Genomic DNA, 19,320 nt, shown 5'->3' on the forward strand with positions numbered 1-19,320 from the left:
CTTTCACTCAAAACGCATAATTCAATCAGTATTTTATTTCAAGGTAATATTTCAATGCATGTTTTGATAAGTTTAAGATTTTTGCAAGATTTTGAGCAGTAAAAAATATGGTGGATAATTAAATTCTGATTTGTGCATTAGTCTGAGAAGTGGGGAATCCGTCTATTTTGTATAGGAACTCACCGTTTTCTTCAAGCATCCCTAATCATAGAGACTGAACTGTTAATGTTGCATCTCATATTCAGATATTCATCTTTTCCCTTTGGTTTTGTGTTTTGAAAGAGAAGTTAAAAACTAATTTTAAATTTTTATAAAAAATATTAAACATATCTACATTGTAAGTCTGCAGGAAGGACATATAATTTTAGGAGCAGTCATCATAATAGCTACCATATACTAAACCCCACCTCCGTCAGTGGAAAAAGATGCTCTCAACAAAGCAGATTTCTTAGGGTGGAATTCAACGTCCCAATATTGCGAGCATTTTAGCTCGCCAGTCAGAATGATGTCTCTCCCCTGGCCCTTTGTGCTGTTCTGGGTGTTCTCCTAATACACACACTCTGAGCATGTTTCAGGAAGCATGGGGTAAAGAGTAGGGGGAAGAGGTTGCAGCCCTTGCACTTTATAGGTAAGTCCAGTCCTTAATTTACAGTCACTTGTAGTTTGGAAATTATGTCATCATTATTAAAAGTTCAGTTTGCTTGCCACCTATAACGTTGGGAAGAACTGAACCAGCAAGATGCAAAAATCTGTTTTTATAGATACCATCTCTCCCCCTGATTTTGATGGACTTTGGTAGATGGTGATGATTAGGAGGAGGATTGCCTCTAAAATTGCCCGGTGCTGTTCGATTAAACAACAACAACATAAGCCCCGCCTGCAGACTTCCTGTCTAAAGATGTTTGTTTGTTTTATATTTGATAAGTATTAAACTTTTAACATAAGCCAAATATACAACTTCCCCAAATGTTCTTACATATTTTTCGGTATTTTTGCTTTTAGATACAAACATTTGTCAATAAAAATGTAAGTTTGCTGTAAATTAGGTGAACCTAATTAATTATCCAATAAGAAACTGCCACGCATGGAGTGGAGAGACAGCCTGCCAGTCAGTGCTGATTAAATCTCCCCTCATTTAGTGTGACAGTGTGGGATCCAGCCTAAGCCCTATTTAAATGAGTGCTCGCTATGCCAAAGCTACACCAAAGAAGTATGTGATTAATTGTTTCCTAACCTTGCATATGCTTAATGTAAAAAAAAAAAAAAAGTTTGTGATCCTCTAGCAGGTATTTCTCTCCTCTGGAGGGAGAATAATATGAAATTACACCTTGGTTGCTTTGTTTTAACATGAAGCTCACTCCTACACCCTCTGCCAGATTCAGTAGGCTGAAAATAATTTTGGTTCCAGTTGTTATAATAACATTGCACCATATAAAGCCGTTTCATCAGATGATCTCAAAGTTCTCTGCAGTCTATTAATTAATTAAAGTTTACGCCCTAGAGTGGTAGCAAAGTATTAATAGGTATGCATTATGTAGAGCCTCTGAGGACTCAGTTCGGCGGCGGCTGCATTGTTCTTGTCTTGCCCCAGTGAGATTTGGACTTGCATCGCTCCGTATCTATGAAAAATCTCAGGAAAATTAGGAGAACTTGGCTTGCAGTTAGTTGAAAACATCTGCACCTCTTTAGTCGGTGCACCTACACTTTAATATAACTATTTGCCTTGTCTTGGACTTATGATAGTGGACCCCACCCACTTAGAATTTGCAGTGACATTACTTTGCATCATGAACCGCGCTTGCAGTCCAGATAGGTTTCTTGCCATTTCTATGCAGCATAGCGTTTATGTAGCTTTCCAGGTGCGAAGGGCCTCTAGCTAAGGAATACAGCATGGTGTATGTTGAGGAAGGAAAGGATGACATAATGCATAGCTAGTGACTTGCCGCTTCCAACTTGAGATACACATTTGTTTCCATGTATTGTGGCACTGAACCTTTAGGTTTCTGTGCAACCTTAGTTAATTTTGGAGGAGCACTTGGTAGGTTGCACTAGAGCTGAGCTGAATTTTTGTGAGGCTTTACTTGTTCTTCTCTATTAACATAGCCCCTGATATTGGTTACTGATCTGGAGTTCCACTGAGTTCCACTGTGTTCCACTGAGTTTGTAGTACAGTGGTACCTCGGGTTACATACGCTTCAGGTTACATACGCTTCAGGTTACAGACTCCGCTAACCCAGAAATAGTGCTTCAGGTTAAGAATTTTGCTTCAGGATGAGAACAGAAATCGTGCTCCGGTGGCGCGGCAGCAGCGGGAGTCTCCATTAGATAAAGTGGTGCTTCAGGTTAAGAACGGTTTCAGGTTAAGAACAGACCTCCTGAACGAATTAAGTACTTAACCCGAGGTACCACTGTATTGTTATATGTAAACAATAGAACTGGATGGCCAGATTATTTACCAGAAAATGAGAACTAGTTTTCAGGTAATGAACCACTTGCCATTGCTTTTGAGCAATTTTCTTCCATGAAATCTAGAACTAATTCTTAGAGCTGTTGGGAGTCTTACTGCGTGACATGCCCACTTGCTTTCAAAAATGAGTTTGACATAACTTTGTGAAAGATTATCAGCGTTGTTAGAGGCCGTTGCTTGGGAAGTTATACAGCATTTGACCGGACCAGATGACAGAACATAACTTGGTGCTACAAGCCTCCCCATTCCATCCTACACATGACTATGCTTCTCTGCTACTAGGCAGACCATAGGAACAATTCCTTCCTTTCTCCATTGGTCTGAGTGACTCCCAAGACTGTATTCTGACACCTGAGTTGCATTTGGTTTATCTTAGCGTTACACATGGTCAGGTTTGGATATAAAATGGGTCTGGAGGGTTAATTTTTAACGCATAAAAGGAGCGGGCAGATAATGAGAAAATAACTAGCCCCTAGTCTAACTTACCTTTCCGTGTTCCACTGCTTTAATACCAAAGCTGTCTCACTTCCGGTCTTAGAGCTGAGCTCTAGGATTGTGGGGGATTGTTAAAGATGTGGAATGCATTCATTTTAGTGCTTAAAAGTCTTTATCTGTTTTGTAGCTGACTTGATAAGCATATGTGTAATAAATATGTATATGCCTGGCTGTATTGTTTAAAAAAGTACTATTAACTCTCCAGAAAGGACTACCCTTACTACAACTCTATCCTAGACATCAGGGGTGTGTGTGTGTGTGTGTGTGTGTGTGTGTGTGTGTTTGTAGGTAGGTAAGTAAGTAAGTAAGCTGAAGAGAGTAGCTTTTCTGATTGTGGTACACTGGGAGATCCTATCAGGGTCTATCATGTCACAGGGTGAGTGGGGCTGATACAGGAGGGATTGGGGTTGGAGTTTGAGAAGCAAAAGAGAAGTATTGTGATTTTGTGATGTAGTTATTGGAAGGTAGTAGTGATGCTTCAATTTTGAATTAAGCTATGACACCAAAGTTTCCTGATACTGCCCTCTTGATGGGCCAAAATTGGTTGTCATACAGCTGGATACCTACAAAATATTGGGATCAGAATTTGCGAGAATGTCTATGCAAGAAGGAGTGCATATGGAAAAGGACAAAGCATGCTGAATGCTGTGTATTTTTCTAAACTGAGAACTGTTTGCCGCAGCCACCATTTGCTGTAGTAGATCTAATGCTGCATAGAAAGCAGACATAATCATGTTTTTAAGTAAGGAAAAACCCCAACTGATTGTGAATGCATAATTTAGGAAGGAAATCTTTTTTTTTTCTTTTGCAGATGTGCAGATCAGCTCTCAAAATGTCTTCTGTGTCTTCCGTGTACCTCCTAAGCCAGTTGCGTTAGCCCTCCTGCTAGCTGACTAATAGAATTAATAACTGTAAAAGCAAAAAAACAAAAAAGCATTCTAGAGCCACATGCCTTATGAAGTCAATGCTGGGTATGATTTTAAAAGTATGTAATCTATTTTTTTTTCCAAGTGGAAATGTTAACTGGAAAACTTCTTGGCACGCTATAAAGCATTGTGCAATCTGTTATTTGTCTTACAGATAATAATTGCAGAATGCTTATATGCTTTCTCTGTATTCTCACTCTGTCTAACATGACTTGCCAGTAGATAGTTTCTTCCATTTAGAAGTACTGCAAATGGGCTTTTATTTAGATAATATGTCTTCTTGAAAAATGATATTGATAGTGTACAAGCCAGAGGAAAAGCATATCTTTCTTTAAGGGTAGAGTATCATAGATACAGTCCAATGAAACTGCAGTTTTTAGGAAAAAATTTTTTTAGGAAGGGGTGGTGGAAGGGTGATGCGCCTAATATTAGCTTCACAAATTCTTCTTCTCATACGAAAATATTGGCAATTATTTTGAGATTTTAGACAGGAGGGTGGGGGGAGGGGGACTTCAAAAAAGCTTTTGTGTATTTTACCTCACCCAGCCCATGGCCCAACCATCTGTTTCAGCTCTTCCTAAGCTCCCTTCTTCTCAAATCACATTGGGATGATAGTACCCAGGGGGTGTGGCTAGCTTCAGAAATCCAGTATAGATCAGGAGGTATCTTCAGCAAGGCGATATTCAGCCCACCCAGTTGCTGAACAACGTGTTGGTACTGTGCTTGCCATAAAATCATCTTTCTTTGTAGGGGTTGACTCATTTCCCCCGTTTTGAGACCCTAGGCCGGCCAACGTGGTGCTTTTCAGATATTGTCAGACTACAGTTCCCATCATCCATAACCAATGGCCATGCTGGTTGAGGGTGATGGGAGTTGGAGTCCAGCAACATCTGGAAGGGAGCACTACGTTGGCTACCCCTGCTCTAGGCAGTAAAGTTATAACATTTTACAGTACTGTAAAATTATAGCATGGAAGTTACTGATAAGTATAAGATTCTCATTCGAACATCATGTTTGCTTGATAACTATGAGATTAGACCCAGACCAAAATATGAAAGAGTGCATAGTTTATTGTTTTAAGAAATTCTGGATCTCTTATGTGAGCAACACTCATCTCAAAACATAGCTCATATAGCCTATAGTAGCATATATATTTTTCAGTTCTATATCTGTTTTCACAATTAAGGGGTTTTCTTATCTTAAAGCAAAGAGTGGCATAGGGTTTAGCAGTAGGAAGGGAGGAGCCAATGCCACCCCCCCAAAAAAAAATCTGGTGTGTGTGAGTGCATGCATGTGTGAGGCTAAATACTGATCTCAGTATGACACATCAATAATTATTTATTCTAATAAGAATTTTTTTATAAAAGAATTTAGCATGGCATTACTGGGATTCTTTTACAGAGATGTCAAGCTACTAACTGATGCACAGAACTGGAGATTACCAGTGATATTTTAAAATTTATTTAAATTACATTTTGAAATGTTGCTATTTCTGTAAGATTTAAGTCAAAATGAGTGTGCCAGCATTGTACCTGTGCCCAAGTAAGTGTGCCACTGATAGTATCCAGTGTTTTATAAAAGCTTGTGGGTATTTTGTATCTGGCAGAAACTGCACCTTTATGTTTAAGGGTGAGGGGTGGCATAAATTGACTGTGTAGTTTAAGTAGTCTAATTGTTTTTCTGTTTCTGCTTTCAGATATGGTCCGGAAAAAGAACCCCCCTCTAAGAAACGTTGCTAGTGAAGGTGAACCCGAGACTCTCAAGTTGCCGGGTCCTGAAAGTGACACTATTGAAAGGCAACGAGAATTTTCTGCCGGTCCGATGCAAGGGAACGCTGAGCAGAGTGAGGCTGCGGAGCAAACTGACAAGGAGGGGTTTTGCACGCATGTCCCAGAGTCATCTCTCAGCACTAAAAAGGACTTTAAAAGCTCCGCAGCAAGTGAAAAGGCTGGCTTTAATTATGAAAGCCACAATAAGGGAGGAAATGTTCCATCCTTCCCTCATGATGAGGTGACAGACAGAAATATGCAGGGCTTCTCATCTCCAGCTGTTGGGGGAATCTCAGAGTCCTTGAAGTCTCCTCTCAGATCAGATGCAGATGACACCCAAGATGTGATCTGCACCCCGCCAGGAGATCTGTCGGAGAAAAACGATGAGCATCGCACATCACCAAAATCTACGGACGAAACAGTGCATGTGCAAAGTGGTCAAGCCGAGGGCCGGGGTTCGAGCCCGGGTTCGGTGGCCTCAAAAAACCCACAAGTGCCTTCAGATGGGGACGCAAGGCCAAGCAAATTGAAAGCAGATTTGCTGGCAAACGAGAACCCTGATATGGCGCCTCTGTCTCCAGAGCTTCAGGACTTCAAATGCAACATCTGTGGCTATGGTTACTATGGGAACGACCCCACAGATCTCATCAAACACTTCCGCAAGTACCACCTCGGGCTGCACAACCGCACCAGGCAGGATGCTGAGCTTGACACTAAAATTTTGGCTCTCCACAACATGGTGCAGTTCAGCCACTCCAAAGACTTTCAGAAAGTCAATTGTTCTGTGCTGTCAGGGGTCCTGCAGGATATCAATTCCCAAAGGCCTGTCCTGCTAAACGGGACTTATGATGTGCAGGTTTGTATCTCGTACTTCCATACCTCCCTGTGCGCTTCTTAACAAGAAAAACATGGGGACACAATTTTAAGCCTGCGTAATGAATCTCATGTGAGCTGCTACAGCCACATCAATGCCACTTAGGTTACTGCTTTTCAAGTTTGGTCTGCATGAATTCATCGTTCATTTCACACATTATTCAGAAGCAGACTTAGGTTTAGCACTAAGTGTGTACCTAACAAGAAGCTGCTCAGTGAGTGACTCCATGGTTAAGTTTGGATATAATGCTAAGCCACAGTTTCACTTTACAAAAGTGAGCTGCTTGACTAATTACTCTACCTCTTCTGGTGTGTACCAGAGGAGGAGATCGGAAGCACCTAGGCCCTGATATAAAGTAAGTAGAGTTTGTTGTTACTCCCAAAATGAGCTAAACTGAGGTTAGTTTGTAAACAGCCATGATAAAAAAGGCATTTTGATTTGGGCTTGTTTCAATAAACTGTAGTATAAATTAACTACAGTTTGTCCTTATTGGATGAAACAGAAATTAAAAGGGAAAAGACCTTTAGGTGCACAGAAAAGGGTTTATTAGGCCCAGCCTTTGGGGCACTCCTAATAGTTATTTATCTGATTTGTAAAATGCTGTTTAAGCTCGCTGGAGGAAGAGAGCAGAGGAAGAAGCTTTCGAACCTAAGGCCTTAGCTTTCTCATCCCCATAACAGTATACTGCGGTTTAATGTTATGTTCAAGCCAGGTCACATGTTTGTAAAAACTTGCTTGCTGCATTAGCACATTAAATTTTTAATTCTCTGCTTAACTGAGTCGGGGATAGTACATTTTAAGTTAGTCAGGACTGAATCCCAAATGAATCAGATCAGATAGTGATGACTTTTCATTTGGTTTCAATGGGACTCAGTCATGACTAACAATTCCTGGATTCAGGGCTCGTGGTAATGGGTAATGACTGAAGGAATCTTCAAATCATGCTTCCCTTAAGGATAGGGCTGCTCATATTATTTGGTGATGAAAGTATCCAAATTCCTCAAGATAAATTATGTAAACAGATGCAGTGCAGAGAATCACAGAGTTTGGAAGGGATCACAAGGGCTCAGCTAGTCCAATCCCCTGCAATTCAGGAACCTTTTTACCCAATGTAGGGCTGGAACCCATGACCATGAGATTAAGAGTCTCGTGCTCTTATTGGCTGAGCTATCCTGCTTGGTTTGATGGGTCATAGAAAAATATCTAGTCCAGCCTCTCACTCAATGCACAATCTATTGTGCAGTATGATGCAGGGCTTCTTACATTGCATTCTGCGTCTGATAGTTGATTTTGATTTTTTTTACGGGGCGGGGGGAGAACTTAGAACAGGCATGGGCAAACTCTGGCCCTCCAGATGTTTGGGACTACAATTCCCACCATCCCTAGCTAACAGGACCAGTGGTCAGGGTTGATGGGAATTGCAGTCCCAAACATCTGGAGGGCCGGAGTTTGCCTATGCCTAGAAGCCATAAGTTTGTATCCAATGCTAGTTCTACTCAGAGCAGATCTATTTAAATTAATGAACCTTTGTTAGCCATATCTATTAACTTCAATGGGCCTATTCTGAATAGGACTAGCATTGGATACAGTCCGGAATCAAGAGGGTGGTATGAAAGGGCTCCTTAGCCCTTCTTCCAACCATGGAATGGGGGAAATGTGGCTTTCCAGGTGTTTCTGGACTAGCACCATGATCAGGCCCTGGACGATTTGTGGGATAGCGTCAGTTGTCAGGTCAACCTCTTGCCTGGTACAAATGGGCCTTTTGTGGTATGGACTTGATGGGGTCATGATTGTACCCTTATGTGGCACCCTAATGGTTGCTGGCCCAACTCTTGTCTTCCTTGCACAGATGTAATAATCTGTTGGCAATGTGTGGTAGGATGGGTATGGGGAGGCTTAGGGATGCTTAAATGGCAGACAGCCAAATGTGCCATGCCTTTATTGGCAAGGGAATGGGATGTGCCTTCAGCAGTTTCGGCATGTAAGTCTCGCTTCGTGCCATGTGATTCTAAAAATGGGAAACATGCAGGTTTGGTAGATCATATCTGGGGGGAAATACAGTCCTATGGGAAATAACTCTCTTGAAATAATGTAGCAGAAAATTAGTATCTGGATTATTTTAAATGAACAATCTGATCTCTGCTGGTTGCTGGAAGCCATGGCTTTTCTTATTGATTTTTGATGGAGCAAGGAACATTAAGTCTTGAGGACAAGGAGTGTAACTGATCTGGTGCCAGGCCTATAAGGCTTACATTTCCGGACAACAGAAAGCCATCTGAGCATTATGAGAGTAATATTCCATAATAAATCCTAGCACACTTCATCATCATAGTAGTATGCATGGAGAAGCAGGCCTGTATTTTTTCTTAGGCACTGTGGCTATTCTTTTCAGTTTTGCTTCTGCATACTCTGCAGGGTATGTTATGGGTGGAGGTGGGTAGTGCATGATTCCGTAAGTTATGTACTCTGCAACTTTATACTAATTTGCCTAAATTCCCAGCTGAATTCCTCTCATCTCCAAACACTGTGCCTTGCTGGATTCTCCACGTGTCACAATGAGGTTTTTAATTTTCATTGCGCTGGCTTTGCCTTAGAATTCTGTTATCATTCACAACCACCTTGTTATGTAGGCTAATAATAAATATTATTCTAATTATTTTGCCACCATGGTACAGTGTGTGGCTTTCTGTTCTTCCACCATGTACCCTTTAATGCTTTTAAAAAAGGGGTTTGTTTTGTTTTTGTTTAAATGGCATTCCCTCTCCAGTAAGCAGGACAAAAGAGAGCATGTATCGCTAACCACAAATGAAGCAGTCCAATTAAGTGCAATCAGGCCAGTTGGAAACAATAATACAAATTTACTAATTTATTAGTGACAAAATTAAATGATTTTCTATGTGGTACTTCATCTAGAGATAGTTTTATTATAAATTATGAGTGCTATTTTTTCTCAGTTAGACTCAATCATGCCACATCCCCCTAACTACTTTACTTTACTTTTTTGGGTCTCGATGTTTGCTGTCTGAATGGCATAATTTGGTTAAAGGGAAACCTCACCAATAGTGATATAATTAAAGTCACATATTTCACAGACATTTCACTAAAAACATCAAAGTAATATAGAAAACTTGAATTTTTGCTTGCTGGAAACTTCAGGTTAATTCTATAAAGCCTGTTGAATTAATCTATTGCGTCTTTTGACAGTTTCAGTTCTGTAGAAAAAGGCTGGCTCTGTTTGTAGCTTGTTAAAACTGCAGTGTGACACACATTTGGTTTATTTCGGCACCTGATGACAGGGCTGTAGGGAGATTCTGTGAACCCTTTCACAAGAATTTATCCTGTAAAGGTTTCTTATGAAATGACTGTCTGGAATATATGCTGGGTTGCAAAAACTGCTAGTACTCTTGCAAGTAACGTGCAAAACAAATAATAAGCTAAACCTATGGCTTGTAAATAATATTAGCATGATGTGTTAAACAAGACACAGCAGTTTTTAATTACAGTGATAGTTCCTGGGAATGCCAATATTTAATGATGGATCCAGCAGTAAGGATGGTAGGAACGTATGATTAAGGGGCACAGAAACATTAACCTCCGAGCAGGCATAATGGTGTGAACATTAACTGGGAGATTGTGTTTCTTTAGAATGTACTATTTAACTAACTGATTCAGGCTTTCAAAAAGATTGTGATAGTCAATATACAGGAATTTGATTTTTTTTTATTTTTTAGCATTCTCTTACATCTTCCTAACAGTGATATTGTTAGGTTCTTTGTTATTTATGGGCAAGTTTGTTCTTGATTAGATTGGACTGGATGCTTTTTCTGGGCGGCATTTTCTGAAATAAACCAGATGTGCGTGATATCTCAGATTGAACAAATAGAACTAGAAATAAAACAGATCAATGAAGACCGTACTCGTTTAATAAGGCTTGGCAACAAAATGCTGTAAGGAAGACAAAAAAGGGGTAGGAAACAGCACACAGATAATCTAGTTAAGATCAGTTCTTTCCTCCAACCAGAAATATAGTCTAAAATAGACCAGACACTCCTATATGAAGCTAGTAATTATTTGATAGAAACAGTTGGCTCTGGAATCTTCTTTCATTCATGTGTGTGTGTGTGTGTGTGTGTGTGTGTATATATATATATATATATATATGCATGCTAACTTTTCCTGGTGAGTTTGGGGAAAAAGAGCATTAAATATTCATTCATTCCAAATGTTAGACTTCACCACTTGTGCATACACCAGATGTTGATGCCAAACATGTAAGAAGATAAATAACTGATTAATATTTTCATGCTTCGCAGTAAATACTGAACAGATTTTATAAACATGCAGTAAAAGGATTGCTGAAATTCCCTCCAGTGCCCACACATTTGTCTTGCGACCTTGCCTATTCTGGAAGTTGTTTCCACCCCCCCCCCCCAATGCTGTTTCATTTGAAATGGATTGCGATTCAGTAACTCCCAGTCTTGGGGGAGGAATAACTAAAGCTTCAATCTTGAGCATGCTTAACGAATGGTAGAACTTAATTACTAGTATATTTAATGCTTCTAATTTATACGTTGCATTTCAAGTGTCACTTACTTCATCTTAATACTTTTTCCAAGAACCTGGCCAATATCATTACTGCCATATTGTAGATGGAGGCTGACATCGAAGAGATGGGATTAAATAAGGGTACCTAATTAAATTTTGGTTGTTGTGAGATTTAAATGATGTACGTCTGTCTCATAGCTCACACGCTTTAACTAGCACACTACAGAAGCTTCTGCAGGTCTAGTAATATATGGATATACTTATTCATTTAAAGTATTCGTATCCTGCTCTTTAGCCAGAAAAGGCCCCCAGGCTTGCAGTCTAAAAGGCATGACACAATAGGAATAGGGATTTGGGAGGGGGGGGGCGGAGATGCCATCAACAAGGCTGCCCCTAAGTGCTCTCTCCAGCGTTGAGGTCTAGAGTGCACATTTGGATAAGGAAGCAAACAGAAACTAGAATACAAGTGACACTAATCTGATAGTGAGGTCAGTATATGAGCACTATAGCATGTGCTTATCACGTGGTGGTCATGGCAGTGAATTTCATATCCAAACAGCCACCTATCAGTGCTTTTCAGAGTGCTTAAAGGACAAGTGTGTTCTGGTCACAGACAGTAACATCTGAACCACCTGTCACCTGCTTGGACATATTTGCTTAGCGGGTGGCGCTGTGGGTTAAACCACTGAGCCTAGGACTTGCTGATCAGAAGGTTGGCAGTTCAAATCCCCGCAACGGGGTGAGCTCCCGTTGCTCGGTCCCTGCTCCTGCCAACTTAGCAGTTCGGAAGCACGTCAAAGTGCAAGTAGATAAATAGGTACCCCTCCAGCGGGAAGGTAAACAGAGTTTCTGTGCGCTGCTCTGGCTCGCCAGAAGTGGCTTAGTCATGCTGGCCACATGACCCGGAAGCTGTACGACGGCTCCCTCGGCCAATAAAGCGAGATGAGCTCCGCAAGCCCAGAGTCGGCCACGACTGGACCTAATGGTCAGGGGTCCCTTTACATTTACCTATGATATTGCTAGCTGTCCTCCCTAAACTAAACAGCTTCCCATGTTACAATCTTCAAATTTAATGACCATGCACTTCAAGTAGAGACTATATGCAAAATTGTTTCCTTGTGGTGTTGCCAAGACTTCTTTTTTGTTTTGATCTGTTAATTAGGACTTGCCTATTAATTTATCAGCTAATTAAGGATTTACATACTGATTTCAGGTATATAGCCTCCCAGCCATTATCTGCATTCGGGTGCTGTATTTTCTTGACTCACTTCTATAGGAACTAAAATACGTTGTCACATTTGTCGAAATATGAATCTCATTTGCAAGCTGGATGCAAACTTATTTCTGAAACTCATTAGCCTCTTGATTTGTTTCTCTGTCATGGTCTGCAGCATCAGTCGTAAGAAGCTTGGCAGCCTCCGGGTACTGATTTATACAGATCCAGTTTCCAAGGAACAGCCAAGATCGATCCTTCTCCCCCTCTCCCCTTCTTCTTCTCTCCCTTTTCATTTCAAAGATTAACATTGAGTAAAAATACTTAACATTGTTTAGAATGGAACAAATTCCTTTTGGCCACCATCCTGCTTGAAGTTTTCATAGCGGTGGACCTGCAGGGTATATGGCACTTGGCGTGGATGCAGGAATTCGTTCACATGAAATAATTGTAGGATTGAGGTCTTTGTTTGAAAGTTTTAACAGACCAACCCTGGAAAGATGTTTACATCAGGGTGGAATAAGCATGAACCTAATTGGAGGGTTTAATATGCATGAACCTAATTGGAGGGGCTGAGAGCAGAGTAAGAGTTTCACAAGTTCCCCCTTCCTCTGTAATGTTTCAGTGGATGATAACAACTTGTACATGCACTCTGATTTATCTATATTAACAACACCCCATTATTCTGGGGTAGCTAATCTGATATAGATTCTATTTTGATTCCATATTCAAAGCACTGCTGTCATCTAGAAGTATTCGTAAATAAACTTGCACAAAAGAGAGAGGCAGAGACAGAATTGATCTCCATATAGTCATTGAAGACTTGATAATGGTGTGGCTGCATTCAGAGTCCTTTGTACAGTTCCTGTCACCTTGGTTTAAAAAGGTAGACAGTAGAATTGGAAAAAGTGCCTCAAAGAGTAACCAGAATGATCAAATAGTTCAGACACCTGCCTTTCCTTAAAGGCTAAAGCAGGAATACCAAATGTGATGGCTTCCAGGGGTTATTGGACTCCCAACTCTTTATCAGTTCCAGCCAGCAAGACTAGTGGTCAGGGATAATGGAAGCTATAGTCCAACAACATCTGGAGGACCCAAGATACCCAACTCCAATTGATGAAATTTGCTGCCGGAACATGCACTGCCAGAACATGCCACTGGTTTGGCTGTCATTAAAAGGGGATTAGACAAATTAATGAAGGCTAGGCCCATCAACTGCTGTTATCCACAACATCTAACTGGAACTTCCAATAATGTGCAACTGAAAACAAGTTGCAAGGAGAAGAAATTGGGGCAGGTATTGCTTTATTGCCTACTTGGGCATTCTCCAGAGGCAACTGGCTTGACTGCTGTAATCATCATGATGGACCCTTGCTCTGATCCAACAGGACTCTTCATGTTCTCATGGCAAGGTTAAGTGAACTTGAGCGTTGTGCTGACTATTATCCTAATTTATGTTTTTACTTATCATACATGTTCAGAGTCTTTTTCAGTACTTTCAATGCTGTTAGTTTGAAGCCATGATCACTGGAGGCATTTGAAATGATCATCCACAGGTTGACTGTGCTGGTCTCTATCAGTCATGTAGATTGCTGTGGGCCAGTTTGGTCTGATTCTCCCAGTGTGCAGGAATTGCAAACCCAGGAACATCTCAAATTAGGAAATCCTGATGGGTCCACAATAATTCTCATAAGATACAGTGAAGGTCTTCCCAATCTTCTGGAAGAAGTAAAATATTTCATAGACCTTCGTCATATTGGCATGTTATGTTTAGACTGTGGCTTGAAATCCTAAGAACAGTGTGGCCACCAATTCTCTTTTATCTGCAGCCCACTGCCCCATATCCCAAGACCCAGGAACATATTTAGAGGGACACAGGAGACTTCAGATGGAAGTGAAATTGGGAGAACCTATTGCTGTGTATGTGAACTCTGTTCCATTCACAGAAGACAGCTATAACACAAAAGCACTCTCTGTTATCAAAGCTGAAGGCGGTGCTACAGGGTGGTGCTACAGATCTTGCTATAAATCTTAGCATCTGTTCTGACCTGCATAACATGGTGAACTTTGTTAATTGTGGGATAGTTAATGCCATTCTGAATGCGGGAGACTGGGTGACTCAGGGGATTGGTAAAGGATCTCAAGCCTTTCACTTCCTGATTAAAGGTTGAAAATTGTGACCTAAGTAATTGGAAGGTTTGCTGCCATTTGATTTTGCAACTTCATTTAGTTGGATTAATTCTTAGCTGATGGAAAGAATTTTTAAAAATGGAAATCTCCATCAGTTTGTCCAACTCAGAGTGATTCATAACCTGTTTTCTTCCAGAAAGCCAGGCATTCATTGCAGTCCTAGGAACCACTCCAACTATTCTCTCTGCGTGTGCATTAAACAGTATCTTCACACCCTTGAAGATTCCCGACATTCACATGTCCTACAGGGCTATACTCTAAAAGACCTTCCCTACAAGAGAGAGAAATTCATTTAGGGAGGAAGGTCTTTTACTTCTTGAGCTCTGCCCACCTGTCCTGGAGGAAGTCTGTTGCCCATAAAAAGTCTAACTGATCTTAGCAATGTGACGATCAGTGCTTGGAGACCTTCAGGCTTCTGATATGGACTTATTTATTGATTTATTTATTTTACATTTTTATGCCCCTTAATCCATAATAGAGTTCTCTGGGCATCTCACAATAAATGGGGAGATTTAAATATGGAAGGAGTAGGCTCAAAAGAAGACTCTTTCTGGCAATTAACTTCCTCATTTGTTTGGTGGAGGCACCTAGGGCCTCCTAAAATAATCTTAAGGTTTGGATAGATACATAAGGGTGAAGACAGTCTTCTGGGTTCCGTGTCATTTAGTGCTCTAAGGATTAAATCTACCACTTTAAATTGGGCCTGGAAATTTGGGAGCCATTGCAGCTAATAAAACACAGGCATAATATGTTCAGATTGCCCATCCAGTAGCCAACCTAATGTTCCTTCCTAGAATTTAGACTGAATGAGAAGTTACAGCTTTCACATAGAGGCTGCTGGCAATGTGTCTGCATGGTACATCCATAGCATTTAGAAGCTCCTGAATATGTGGGTTTCCAGTGGTTCCTATTGCAAAGCTATAAAGAAAGTTTGAATGGGACCCTAAGATGTTTGAGCCATGCTGAAAACAAACCCATTCTGTAGACATGTCTGCATATAACCTTCCCCTAAATTGACTGTACCTCCACCTTTGGCTGTGTCTTCATGGCAGTGAAAGGGAGACTTGGGTGAGGTTTATTGCTTCATATGCTGATCTCCTACAGGTCAAGGATGCAATTTTTTTTTTAAAGGATGCCACATGGCAAGTTCAAAGAATGAGAGGCTGTGCATTATTCATTAAATTGCATATGCACACTCCCACTTGGTATTGGTGCAATTTAGCCTTCAGACTTCTAAGGCAGAGAGCATGCATAAGTGTAAGATTTGAATCTGTTCTGTGCCATAGATAGACCCATGGGCCTTCCCCTTCTACACTTCTCTAAGTGTCCCACGAACTCCTCCTGTTTCTGCCACTTAAAGAATACTGTAGGTTTCTTTTAAAAAAGTAACTGTGTACATTCTGTGGTAGTTAAGAGTGGTCTAAAAATTGGAGTAAGTGATTTTTAGATCGTGTGGGGAGATACAAGAGACGTATGGCAGGGTATGAATTGGCTAGTCACTTTATATCTCCAGGAATTAGGGCTGGCGCTGTGGTCTAAACCACAGAACCTAGGGCTTCCCAATCGGAAGGTCGGCAGTTCGAATCCCTGCAACGGGGTGAGCTCCCGTTGTTCGGTCCCAGCTCCTGCCTCCTAGCAGTTCAAAAGCACGTCAAAGTGCAAGTAGATAAATAGGTACTGCTCCGGCGGGAAGGTAAACAGTGTTTCCGTGCACTGCTCTGGTTCGCCAGAAGCAGCTTAGTCATGCTGGCCACATGACCTGGAAACTGTCTGCGGACAAATGGCGGATTCCTCAGTCTATAGAGCGAGATGAGTGCTCAATCACAGAGTCGTCTGCGACTGGACCTAACTGTCAGGGGTACCTTTACCTTTTTATTTAGCCAGTAAATGGGTGGTAAGGAGAGTATATTGGGGAATATGATGGTATTTGGTGAGTGATTTGTCCTTGGGACTAGCAAGGGAGTCAAGTAATTTATATCGTCATATATGTCTGTCTCTCTAGGTTTTCTATATACTCGAACACTGTCCTTTTACTGATCTGTGCCATATGGATCCAGATAATGTTGAAAATGTGCATTTGACCAGAATAAACCCAAGTGGATCTTGGTATTCATGCTGCTTTTGTGCTTCTGCTAATCATTTTGCATTGAAGCTGGTTTCTTTCTCTCTCTTTTTAACTTGATTGTTTCTTAAGTATAGTTTATACTGCATGAAAAACTGCTTTTTTGCATAACAATTACTACCTTCCATGAATGGGTACATTCTTTTTAAATGGAAACAATGAAATGTAATACTAACTGGTCATAGTCCATTGCACCCCAGAATTCATCTAGGTTTTCAGTTAATTTTGTTGTAACAGTCAAGAACAGGACATACTGTAAACAAGTTTTCCAATCCTGACAATAATGTCATTGTCGTCGTTGTAGTAGTAGTAGTAGTAGTAAAAAAATTATTATTTATATGCCGCCCATCTGATTGGGTTGTCCCGACAGAATATTAGTAGGCAGGCATTACTGTGGGCTGATGAAATATCTGAATTGGCCACTCTGAGAACATTATGAAAATATTAAGAGTTGCATCAGATACTCTTCAGTTTCAATTTTATGGCAATTGAAACAGGCAATTTTGGTATGATGCAAATTTGTTTTGCAAATAATATTAACCTGCTTCCAGTCCTGTTCGGCACTACTGGTACCCCTGGTAGTTTCAGCCTAGCTCCAAAAATTGTGCTATTTGCAGCTTTTTGTGAGAGAAAATAAATGATAGATGATAATGATAGAAAGAAATCAGGTGTCCCATAACAACTAGGCTTTTCACATGCATTACTTTTGCCTCAAGGAAAGATGGTGATTATTGTCACTTGAGAATGACTTGGGGTTTTTTTGACAGCTGACATATTTGTCAGACTCCAATGAAAATACAAAAACAATGCAAGTGCATGCTTTGACAGACAATAGAAATGTGTCTGGTCAATCACAACTAGATGCACAAGTTTCTTGTACTTTGCTTTTCACAATACAAGTGCCCCCTCCAGATGTAGTGATGGGAAGCAGTCATAGCCATTTGGATATGATGCTGTACATTGAATAAGCTTTTTCAGCCACTACAGGGTCCTAAGTCACTAGAAGTGTTAGGTCTTGACTCTTGCAATTTCACTATTCCTTGTGGAATTATCCTCTTGCCATGGTCTTTCAGTGGAATGGAGTAAAGTGAAAGTTTCATCAGGAATAACTGGGTTTACATTTACAGATGGGTAGCCGTGTTGGTCTGCCATAGTCGAAATAAAAAAATTCCTTCCTGTAGCACCTTAAAGACCAACTAAGTTAGTTCTTGGTATAAGCTTTCGTGTGCATGCACACTTCTTCAGATACACTGGGTTTACATTGGCTTTTGTTCACAATGCATGTTGCATTATTTCCACAGTCCTGATTCTAAGTGGAGCCTGAACACACTGGCAATCAAAAGTCAAAAATAGTGATGAGGATCTACCTTTAGCTCAAGAATGAGTAACCTGAGATCCTTCAGATGTTGTTGGAATACAGCTCCCATCGATCCTGACCATTGACCATGCCATCACTTGAGGGGCGCAGGTTCCCCATTCCTACCTTAGCCAATACCTCAAGGGGGCGGGGCAATGGAAGATTTACTCATTATATGTTGAGGATTGGAAGGATATTAAGAGGTAAAGATAAGATGTTGCTCCAATCAATGTGCCCTCTGAGTTACAATCAAGACTCACTGATCAGAAGTGAAGATGGATGGGAAGCATAATGAGCCAAACCCTTGCAAGGGTACCCATGATTTCCACTAATGTCTTGTGGGACTATAAGTGATCATACACTTTCAAAAGAAGCTGTGCTATCATAATGATTAAGGCCTTAAATGATAATTTTAGGTTATATTTTAGTGACTATGTTTTAATTTATATATTTTTTAATTGTTGCTATATCTGTACAGTGGTACCTCAGGTTGCATACGCTTCAGGATACATATGCTTCAGGTTACAGACTCCGCTAACCCAGAAATAGTGCTTCAGGTTAAGAACTTTGCTTCAGGATGAGAACAGAAATTGTGCTCCGGCGGCACAGCGGCAGCGGGAGGCCCCATTAGCTAAAGTGGTGCTTCAGGTTAAGAACAATTTCAGGTTAAGAACAGACCTCCGGAACGAATTAAGTACTTAACCTGAGGTACCACTGTATTGTCCCTGTTATACCTAATTGCAAATTCAAATGTATCCCTATCGTGTTTTATGACTTCCTTGATATTGTATGTGGGCTGGAACTGGTCTGTGACCATAATAATAAATTCATTCATTCACTTTCAAAGCAAATTTCGATGTAGGCAAATGAAAACAAAAAACCAAAGCAAACAGAAAAATCGCACTCTTTATATTGAAACACATTAACAGCCTCAGGTACAATCTAAAAAAAACCAAAAGCAAATCACACATTGTTTCATTTTTGTTCTTTACAGGGTTATTCACAATGAAATTAAGGTCAAAAATTATATCCGGGTACATACAGACATTTTTTTGTATGTGTGGCATCACCCTAAGACTAAAAGTTCTTTGTTTTGAAGGTGGCTTCAGAGTGTGTAAGAGAGGCCACTATTTCAGGGTCCTATAGCTCTGTGGAATACTCCATAGTTTTACATTGTCATTTGCTTTCTTTATTGCCCTTTTGACCACACCATAGTTGGTAATTGCAGCTTGTGGACACAGCTGCAAATTGCCCACTAACTCGGTGATTTTTGTTGATCAACTATCATTACAGCGAACTAGATTTGAAGTGAAGAAAGAAGAGAATGAAATCCTACCGAGAATAATCATTCAGTTGTTCACC

General features: G+C 40.6%; 1 protein-coding gene across 6 annotated transcripts in view; it reads left to right on the forward strand.

Moving 5' to 3' along the window:
- The window catches only part of TRPS1 (transcriptional repressor GATA binding 1), a 238,760-nt gene that overhangs the window by 59,015 nt on the left and 160,425 nt on the right, over positions 1 to 19,320 (forward strand). For 3 of the 6 annotated variants that reach the window (XM_081012489.1, XM_081012494.1, XM_081012490.1), the window contains exons 2-3: positions 3,774 to 3,933; positions 5,556 to 6,513. In XM_081012489.1, coding sequence (XP_080868615.1) covers positions 3,911 to 3,933; positions 5,556 to 6,513 — 981 coding nt within the window. In that variant the 5' untranslated portion in view covers positions 3,774 to 3,910. Of the gene's footprint in view, positions 1 to 3,773; positions 3,948 to 5,555; positions 6,514 to 19,320 lie in introns of all 6 variants that reach the window. The other 3 variants (XM_081012491.1, XM_081012492.1, XM_081012493.1) reach the window with 3 other exon arrangements.

Source organism: Podarcis pityusensis, assembly GCF_964106645.2.
Source record: "Podarcis pityusensis genome assembly, chromosome: 7".
NCBI lineage: Eukaryota > Metazoa > Chordata > Lepidosauria > Squamata > Lacertidae > Podarcis > Podarcis pityusensis.